Source organism: Strix aluco, chromosome 1 (genome assembly GCF_031877795.1).
Source record: "Strix aluco isolate bStrAlu1 chromosome 1, bStrAlu1.hap1, whole genome shotgun sequence".
NCBI classification, from domain to species: domain Eukaryota; kingdom Metazoa; phylum Chordata; class Aves; order Strigiformes; family Strigidae; genus Strix; species Strix aluco.
Window position 1 is genome coordinate 131,984,918 of NC_133931.1, and position 9,974 is coordinate 131,994,891.

The 9,974-nt window shown below is 47.1% G+C and overlaps 1 protein-coding gene across 2 annotated transcripts; it reads left to right on the forward strand.

The window, feature by feature from the left end:
- Positions 1–419: 419 nt before the first annotated feature.
- Positions 420–7,000, forward strand: TAC1 (tachykinin precursor 1). 2 transcript variants are annotated; one of them, XM_074849105.1, is made up of 6 exons: positions 420–440; positions 1,261–1,398; positions 1,507–1,603; positions 2,242–2,265; positions 3,931–3,984; positions 6,450–7,000. In XM_074849105.1, exons 2-6 carry the CDS (start codon positions 1,276–1,278, stop codon positions 6,497–6,499), a joined length of 348 nt encoding a protein of 115 aa, XP_074705206.1. In that variant the 5' UTR covers positions 420–440; positions 1,261–1,275; the 3' UTR covers positions 6,500–7,000. The 2 variants fall into 2 exon arrangements, with proteins under 2 accessions (XP_074705206.1, XP_074705215.1); XM_074849114.1 differs by lacking the exon at positions 6,450–7,000 and adding an exon at positions 4,301–4,410.
- The last annotated feature ends 2,974 nt before the right edge of the window (positions 7,001–9,974 follow it).

Sequence of the window (9,974 nt, forward strand, 5' to 3'; positions counted from 1 at the left end):
CCTCGGTGCGGGCGCGGGGTGGGGGGGAGAAGCGAGAAGCCACATCTGCACCCTTACATCTGCATCTGCACCCTGTACCTGCACCCCGCATCCCGCACCCTCACCCTCCACCCGCACCCGTCGCCTTGGCCCCGGACGGGACGGGGCGGCCCCGGGGACTCGGAGCTGCAGCGGGAGGGACGGGCGGACGAGGGGACGGGAGAGCCGCCCCGCGCTCCCCGGCCCCTCCGGGAGGCGCCGCGGGAGCGGGAGAGGGGGGCGGGGGCTGCTCGCCGGGGCGGGGGCTGTCACGGGGCTGGGACGATAAAACCGGGGGTAATTGCATTTAGGCAAATGAGGCTGCCTCGGCCCTCCCCGTCTCCAGGTATATAAAGTGGGGAGCGCTCCCGCGGACGGCCAATGCGCACGGAGAGCAGCGCCCGCCCTCCCCGGTGCAGACGGTGCGTGTGCCTCGGGGAGCGTGTCCGTCCGTCCGTCCGTCCGTGTGTACCTATAGAAGCGTGAGGATGCGCTTGTCTCTATGTTTGTGAGGGTGTGTGTGCGCGTGGACTTCTACGTGCCTGCCTATATGCGTGTGCGGGGGATCTATACGTGTGTGCACCTATGGGGGGGTCGGGGTGGGGGTGCCTGTGCACGTTGTGTGTCCGCGCGCGTGTGCCTCTGTATGTCCACACACTTTTTTGTGCCTGTCCCGATGCGTGTGCCAGGGATGTGTGTGTGCCTCTAGCCGCGCGTGTCTCCGTGTGCGTGGAGAGCTGTCCCTCCGTAGGTGTGCGCATCCGAGGCGGGCGGCTGTTTGCGTGGGTTTGTACCCAGGTGTGCCTGTCCCTGGACACGCGTGCGAGGGGGGTGTGTCTGCCCGGGTGTGTATTTGTGGGAAGGTGTGAGCATCTGGATGTGCATCTACGTGTGAGTGGGGTGTGTGTGTAACTGTGCCTGTGGGTGTGTGGAGGGGTGTCTCTGGGTGTGTCTGTCTGTACATCGGGCTGCACACCGGGCTGTACGGGGCGGGGGGGGGGGGGGGACACGTGTGTGTGCCCAGCGGTGTCTGTAGCAGTCGGGGTGTGTGGGGGTGTGTGTGGGGGGGTGCAGCTAGGTGCCTGTGTGTCCGTATGCGCGAGGGAGTGTGTGTGCATCCAGGTGTGCACCGGGCGTGTGTGCGTGTGTGTGCGCAGGGCTGCGTGCGCGCATCCCCCGGGCGCGGGGACCCCGCCGGGGCTCCGGGTGCCGGTGCCGGTGCTTCACCCTCTGCCCCCTCAGGACGTCGAGGCGGCGATGAGGCTCCCTCTGGCTTTCGCCGTGCTCCTCCTGGCCTCGGCGCGGGCGCTGGCCGAGGAGATGGGCGCCACCGACGACCTCAGCTACTGGTCCGACTGGTCCGACGGCGACCAGGGGAAGGTGAGCGCCGACGGCCGCTGCTCCGCCCGGCGGCCCCCCGGGTGTGCGGGAGCGGGGGGGGCCGGGGCGGGGGGTCCGCGCTGAGCGCCGGCCGCTGTCGCCCCGCAGGAGGAGCTGCCACTGCCCCTGGAGCACTTTCTGCAGAGGATGGCCCGGAGACCCCGGCCCCAGCAGTTCTTCGGCCTCATGGGCAAGCGGGATGCCGGTGAGCGGGGCGGGGGGCTCGGTCCCTCTCACGCCCCCCTGCATGCTTCTTCTCCCGGTGCCGTTCCAAACTTCACGGCGGTTGCCACGCTCGGTTTTGATGCCTTAAACCTTTCCCGAAAGCTGCGGCGGGGGTTGTTTGGTTTGGGGATGTTGGGTTTTTGTTTGTTTTTTGGTTTTTTTGCAAGTTTAATATCAGATAAATTCACTGGTCAGAAAAGAGTGGGCTCACATTAAAGTGGTAACTGCACACCAATTACAGCACGTAAATACCAGTGAGGAATACCACGATAGTTCACAGGTTGGCATATGTGCCACCGAATTGCCCGAGTGTGGAAATCGTTTGTGTATACAGGTATTGCCGAGTTTTCTACATGTTTACTGATCCAAGAACTGATCTAAGAAATTGGAGTTAAACAGATCTAAATTGTGTGGGTTTAGGTAAAACAAGTTTTTGTAGTCCTTTCAAAGAGAAATGCAGCTGTAAAAAATCGCCTTAATTTCCCTTAAGTGGAATATGTGTAGGGTAGTTTCTGTATTTGATTCTTTGAAGCATTGCGGTAGCATCATGTGTATATGCCAATCCTTTTTCAATAACTCTTTTTCCTTTTTTTCTCTTTTCTTTCCTCTTCCAATTAGGGTATGGCCAGATCTCTCACAAAAGTAAGTTAAAAAAATGCAAATATTATAAGTGATTATTAGAAGATATTCAAATAGGGGAGAGTGTGTTTGAGGGGATTAGTTAGAAGGTGGACTGGGTTCAGCTAAGGACTGGTAGCACCGATGGTGGAGGAATGTTCTGTTAAAGGATTGAATCCCCACCCCAGTGCAGCCGTGAGCCTGTACCTCATCTGAGCTGCCAGAAGCCTTGAGATTTCAATCCGCGTTAATATGTGGATGTTGCAGCTCTCTCTTATTTCCCATGGGGGGGATTCTGTAAGCCTTTCTCATAGGCAAGGCAGGCTTACTGCCAGACTCGGAGAGGAGCAATTAAGACGGCAAAATCTGGAAAATTAGAATAGTGAATTCCCAAATCCCTGAGAATAATTCCACGGGAGAGCCCATATCACTGCATGCGCGATACTGTATCTGTGCTCTCAGCGTTGTCTGGGTGGGAATCAGACCCCCGCTCACAGCAGGGGCTGATTGATGATGTGCTGCCATATAAACAAGCATATCTTGCTCCATTAATAAGTGTGCCTTGCTTTGCTTCTGTGTAACACTGAGCAGGACGTGGTGTCAGCAGTGTGATGTTACCTTGTTCTGCACAGTGATAGTTTTATTCCCTGAATTTATCTGAAGATGCTTAGACAGGAGCCGGAAGACTTTTAATAAGTAAAATTGCTATTGTATTCTGTGAGACCTCCTTTGTCCACAGAGGTCGATAACTGTCCTGGTGTTCTGTTAGCCACAAGATTTTATCACTAGGATTATGTGTTGGAAGACCAATTAAAGAGTTGATACAAAGCTTGTGCCAAGTAACCTGCTGACTAAAGTAAAAAGTTAACAGCTTTCTGAAACTGCTTCGGCTTGAAGAAATACTGGTGAGGTCTGAGGGTCATTTGTCTTGCTTTGTAGATGAATTAGCCAAGCAAAATTATTTCCAAAGAGAAATTTCTAAGTTTGCCTCAAAAGTCAACTTACAGAAAGAAGAACGGCTGCTTTTCGTTCCTTATCTGAAACTATAGCTACCTCTGTAACTGTTACATGCTGTAGGTCAAAACTTGGGGTAATTTATCCTCTACACATCCAGTGCCTTGAGGAGTACTAATGGGACTGGAAGGTAATACCTGAACTCATAAATATTCCAAAAATAGAGGCAGCCTGTCTAGCTCAGACGTGTCCAGACATAGAGTCCCATTGGCTTCCTCTCCAGTAAGGGCTCTGCCTGACCTGCAAGGAAGATTTCTCTTACACGTTGCAGAAGAAAACACCAACAGGTAGAAGACATGCATCACACAGATGCAGGCTATACCAAGACACTGCCTTCTTGTGCATTAGCTCAAATTAATAGGAATTGTACTAGTAGAAGAGTAAGAATTGGTTGTTTGCCATTGTTTTTCCACTGTCCTCAAAAAACTCAACAAAACAAAAAGTCTATCTGAGTTAATGAGAGGATGTTCACTAACTGGCCCATGCCTTGGTCTAACCTGTTTAGTCTGATTAGTCAGACTGATGTTAATTCTTCATTGTCTGAGAGTGTTGTGAGCAACTAGTCTGTGAGATTAAGTTTAGCAGCCTGTGTCTTCCTTCCTTGCGAGAACATGTTATCTTAAAAGCCTGACTGTTTAAAATGTATTAAAACACCCCCAAATATATTTTTTTCAGGGCATAAAACAGACTCCTTTGTTGGACTTATGGGCAAAAGATCTTTAAATTCTGGTATGTATATGACTAAATCTAATCATTCTGTTGCCTCTTTGTTCTCTCCCAGTGGATGGAAGAAGAAGTCTTTATGTAGTGTAGCCCCAGAGTTCTCTGAAAAAGGATCAGGATTTTCTTTGTTAATCAAGATATTTCAGAGTCTGCTTCACCCCAGTGCTTGAGATGATCAGGCTGGTCTGAGCTGCAGGCAAGGTCAGGTAGAAGTCCCCAGGGTGCTTTCCTTACTTAGAAAAAACTAAATTTTACTGACACATCAAGAAAAATTGAGAGGCTGACAATGTGAAGCTCATTTAAACTTGTGATCCATATCCAGATCTCCCTGAGTAAAGGGATACCCTCATCATCTCTGGAGATCATTACTCCTCAAACTTGGAGCAGAAGGTGGAAGAGCAGAGATCTGCCATTAACACCACCTCATTTTTCAGGTCAAGCTGTTAAACATTTCCAGCCTCTTCCAGCTTTTCATTTTTCCTAAAAGGGAAATAGCAACAAGCATTTTAAGCTTTGAACTGATACTGTGAATTTGTGTTATTTTCCCATAGCATCCATATAGAGCAGAAGCCTCCTCCCTCATGTGCACAACCCCTGTGGGTAACTGCAGACTGCCAGTAGCTCTAGCTTCCCTGGGCTGTACTTGGGAAATCCCTCACTGTCAACCATAAAGTGTCAGTTAATTCCCCAGAACAGGAATTAAAAAAATAAACCTAATACGTATTTCATGTCTCTGAAATAGTACTCACTGTTTTTTGTTAAATGGATGATAAAAGTTAAATTACTAGCTGACACCTTTATATTATGTGGATACACGCTGTGATCTATATTCTGCAATTATGGTTGTCAGTAACTTTTATTTTCAATTAAACCCTGTTCAGACTAGTAATATTGCTCTCTGCATCATTTTGCAAATTGCTATGTATCATGAATAATTTTGTACAATTTTATCTGTGGTGGCAATAGCTATTAAATGCATAATACCTGTAAATATATCTACTATCACAAAAGTAAATAGCCTAAAAATAATAAATTTGGTTTGGTTTCCATTGGGGTTACATTTACATTAATATGAGAAATGTAACATATAGCAAATGTTTAAAAAAGGCTAAGATTTTATGGCCCTGATTTCAAAATTGCTGGTATAGTCAGGATACTGTTATGTGGTATTTGTAACAAAGGAGGATAATGAAGTTTTACCCTGTCGGGCTATGTAATACCTGCCTGACAGGTAAAACTAGAATTCACTGCTTTTCTGCCCGATTCCCTGAGAGGAAAATGGTAAGAACTTGCTTCTGCTCCTAAGGACTGCGTAATCAAAGCAAGATCAGGAGTACGTGCTAGGACTGTCTTTACTTACCCCTACTGAAATATATTTAACTGGGCAGGACCTTTTCTTGGTGCCATGCCTTGGTGCCATGGTTTTCTTTTTGTTCAGAAAGCCCCTGAGTCCCCTGGCAATGTGTAGGAGTTTACATTGCCCTGCTGCTGGGTGTGAGCGCGGTGCTGATTTAAAGCCTCGTGTGACAAAGCAGGGTACCGGGATGCTGGTGTCTCAGTCCCTGGTTTGATAAAATGGGGTCTGACACCAACTGTCTCCCAAGCTGTGCAGTCTGTCAGATGAACGCTCCAGGTAGAAGCTAGAAAAAAATCACACGTACAGTAAAGATACTGTAGCAATCCATATTGAGAAAGAAAGCTCAACTCATTTTGCATTTAGCCTGGTGAAAATTGAAGTCTTACTAATTTAAAACTGTCACTGATCCAAAATGTCAGCTCCCTGCAGGACGTGGTGCTGAATCCCCCCAAACCAGCTGTGTGTTTGCATGCAATAGTCAGGCGTGCATACGCTCTGTGAAAGCAATCCTCCCTTTGGGGTGGAAGCAAAGACGATTCTGGTGACCAACTACATCACCCTAGGGTCAGGGTCTCTGGGTTTCTCTCTCATTTTAAAAGAGCAAGGAGAGATCTACTGCTACTAAACACTAAATATGTTACTGAAGACTATTTTAGGCTGCAGTTAGTCCACAGGGTAGTCTGAGGTTTCCTTAGCTCCTGCTGCAGATTTTAGTAAAAGGTATCTCTGTGTGCAGGGCTTGGGAACAGGGAGGTTCTCAACCTGAAAGAGCTGACTGCAGGACAGAAGGTTCATGCAGAATTAGATGGATTACTGGGAAGTAAAGAGGCTCTGAGTTAATGGTGCATTGAACAGCTTGATAGATGAGAGGTAGAAAGCACTGCTCGCAGACCTTTAGCCTCCTGGAGGATAGTGTAGTCTGAGGGGTAAAACCAAATCAAAGCAGCTCAGAGTTGGGCAGCGAGCCCTCATCTTCCAAACACCCCTCAGTTCCAAACATGCTGATGGGGTCTGGTGGTGACCCAGCAGGCTGCAGATCTCTGACATTTCCTTGTGCTTGTTGGGGTTTACACAAGGCTGCACCATGTGCTTCATTCTACTTCATTTTTTGCAGGATCCTCTGAAAGGAGCATAGCACAGAATTACGAACGGAGGCGTAAATGAGGCATTCCCGTGCATTATTTATTAAACTTCATTTGTTCCAATGGCCAATGCAGTGTAATATAAACTAACCACTCTACGGAATAACTATTTATTTATTATTAACCAAATTTTTTTTCCCTTGTTTTTTTTTGAGTTGTACCTTCAATAAAATTATTTTTCATATTGTGGCAGCGATAGATCTTGTGTAGGTGCGTTGTGGTTCTGAAAGAACCAGCAACCCTGGTGATGTCTCACAACAAAGCACATTGATATGACCTGTGAAGTTATGTTCACTAAACAAAGAAAATATTCCTTTGTCATTGAAAGTGAGTCTATCAGCTTCACAGCCAGTGCAGAACAGAGCTGATGTACAGTCTAGTGCCTCGATTTGTTTTCATGGTTTATAATGTACTGTAATTTCCGTATCAAAAATATATTTGTATCATTGCAGCATGTTTTATGTTTTGTGACTACGTATCTATATATTTTAAAAAGGGGGGTGGGAAAGGTTTGAATGGGAATCCGAGGTCTTCATTTCATAGTCTGGAATTTTATGATAGTAACATTTTAAATAAAAACTACTCTGGGGATTTTGCAACATACTTTCTTTGGTGATAGTTATGGAGTTATTTCCCATGTTGGTCTGAAATGAGACTCAGATTCAAGCAACAGTGGTCTGAGACTGGAAGGAAATATCAAATAGCTTCCTTTTTCAGGGAGGCTGTGAGCCTCCTAGGGTGGGTTTGGCCAATGTTTGGGGGATTTGCTACTGGAGACAGGCGTTCCTGGGATTGCTCCAGGTCACTCAAAGTGCCATCCATCCTAAAACCTATGGAAATCAAGAAGTGTGTTGACTGAATGAAAAGGGCCCGATGTATCCCCTACCTCCAAGTGGAATAATTTGCTGTGGAATTCATCCACTATTGCAGGTTTATTATTTGAAAGCCAAGCTTTTAATAAATTCTAGCCCTCAGATTCACAATAAAAACACCTGTTAGCTTGAATCCATTCAATAGAAGAGAAAAAAAATGTGAGTGTAATTATCTTTTTAATGAAAATGTCTGGTTACTATATTTCTAGAACAGTCCCAAAATGCTACATCCATCTCACCAGATGCCAAGGCATCTGCAGATCTATATTCTTTCCACCTGCTAAAAGCTATACTTCTCTGTTTGATGCTAGCATACAAGCTTTCATCATAGATGAATCAGCAGTGAAAACAGCCAGCGTATACAAACCAAATTTCAAAGTAAGTAATACAAAGTGATTAACTGGTTGTTGCTTTCCATTTTGCAAGTGAACTTGGCAACCTGAGGTATCCCCACAACTGCACGCATTAAGAGCAGGTGGACATAGGACCACCCTCTTGCTAGGTTTGGAGCAGCACCTAAGCCTGCCCATGCTTAAAACAGACCCCACTTCCAACTAAGTAGGAGCCAGTTCTAGCGAGGTGGGGGGGCTACACAGTGGGAAAACTGAGGCAGATTTGTGACAGGGACCATGCTCATGTGAGACACAGTAGTTGTACTGCCACTCTGCCAGCTCTTTGTCTTGCCGGGGCTAATTTTCAGACTAATAAACTTCTGTATGAGCTCCCACTGAGCTCAGTGAGGGGGGAAGCTGATTGCTGGGCTAACAGCATGGCAAAAGGACTGTGGAAATGCATGTTGAATAACGCTCAGCAAAGGGTAAAAAGAAATAAAAAGCTTTAAAATGCTGTTCCCCAAGCCTGGAGGCCCACAATGCTCCCAGAGCGTGCTGAATTGTGAGACACAGAGAGGAAAGAAAAAGCCCTGCTGCTGGCTCCCAGCAGCCTGCACATCTCTCAAACCTCCCCGCAGAAGCAACCACTGCAAATATATTTGCATCCAGAGAAAGCCACACAAGACCGAGTGGGCTTTAAGTGTTTGGAGGACAGCACAGGTATTAGTTAACAGCATCTGGCAAAGGTCTGGGACTGAATTTTCTGGCAAAATCATAGATTCATAGAATGGTTTGGGTTGGAAGGCACCTTTAAATATCATCTAGTATAACACCCTGCCATGGTCAGGGACATCTTTCACTAGATCAGGTTTTTCAAAGCCCCATCCAACCTGACCTTGAACACTTCCAGGGATGGGGCATCCACAGTGTCTCTGGGCAACCTGATCCTGGGTTGTGAGATTGGATCTAAATCTACCCTCAGTTCAAAACTGGTGCTCTTTGTCCTATCTCTACAGGCCCTCGTAAAAAGTCTCTCTCAGTCTGTTTTATAAGCCCCTTTTATATACTGAAAGGTCACTATAAGGTCTCCTTGGAGCCTTCTCTTCTCCAGGCTGAACAACCCCAACTCTCTCAGCTTTTATTCATAGGAGAGGGTTTCCAGCCCTCTGACAATTTTCATGGCCCTCCTCTGGACCCGCTCCAGCCAGTCCACATCTTTCTTGTGCTGAGGACTCCAGAGCTGGACACAGTACTCCAGGTGTGGTCTCACCAGAATGGAGTCAAAGGGGAGAATCTCCTCCCTCGACTTGCTGACCACACTTCTTTTGATGCAGCCCAGGATATGTTTGGCTTTCTGGGCTGCTGGCACACATTGCCAGCTCATGTCCAGTAACCCCAAGTCCTTCCCCGCAGGGCTGCTCTCAATCCATTCATCCCCCAGTCTGTACTGATAGTGGGGATTGCTCTGGCCCAGGTGCAGGACCTTGCACTTTGTCTTGTTGAACTTCATGAGTTTTGCATGGGCTCACTCCTCAAGCCTGTCAAGGTCGCTCTGGATGGCACATCCCTTCCCTCTAGTGTATCAACTGCACCACCACTGTTTTCTATAGAAGGAAAGGCCTTCAAAATATTCTCCTGTTACGTGGCTGTCTGATGAGTGGCTTTAATCTGACATTTGAAACAACTCAATTTCCACTGGCAAAATAACGTCAGATTTGCATTAATTTAGGTTTTGAACAATAAGATTAAAATTGACATTGATTTATATGTTTGCATAGACATACATTCCAAGCTAGAAATAAACCAAACACATAACAAAAGGCACGGCCTGGAATGTCCCAGCCGACTCTACCAACAATACAGAATCACAGAATCACAGAATTGTCTAGGTTGGAAAAGACCTTGAAGATCATCCAGTCCAACCATTAATCTAACATTGACAGTTCCCAACTACACCATATCCCTCAGCGCTATGTCGACCCTACTCTTAAACACCTCCAGGGATGGGGACTCCACCACCTCCCTGGGCAGCCCATTCCAACACCTAACAACCCGTTCTGTAAAGAAATGCTTCCTAATATCTAGTCTAAACCTTCCCTGGTGCAACCTGAGGCCATTACCTCTTGTCCTATCACTTACTACTTGGTTAAAGAGGCTCATCCCCAGCTCTCTGCAACCTCCTTTCAGGTAGTTGTAGAGGGCGATGAGGTCTCCCCTCAGCCTCCTCTTCTCCAGACTAAACAACCCCAGTTCCCTCAGCCGCTCCTCATACGACATGTGCTCCAGACCCTTC

Bases quoted from the DNA above. Each gene is read 5' to 3' on its own strand.
- TAC1 (XM_074849105.1), top strand. From the start codon at position 1,276: ATGAGGCTCCCTCTGGCTTTCGCCGTGCTCCTCCTGGCCTCGGCGCGG. The intron at 1,604-2,241 runs GTGAGCGGGGCG...TCTTCCAATTAG, and splicing joins CATGGGCAAGCGGGATGCCG to GGTATGGCCAGATCTCTCAC. The intron at 3,985-6,449 runs GTATGTATATGA...CATTTTTTGCAG, and splicing joins CAAAAGATCTTTAAATTCTG to GATCCTCTGAAAGGAGCATA.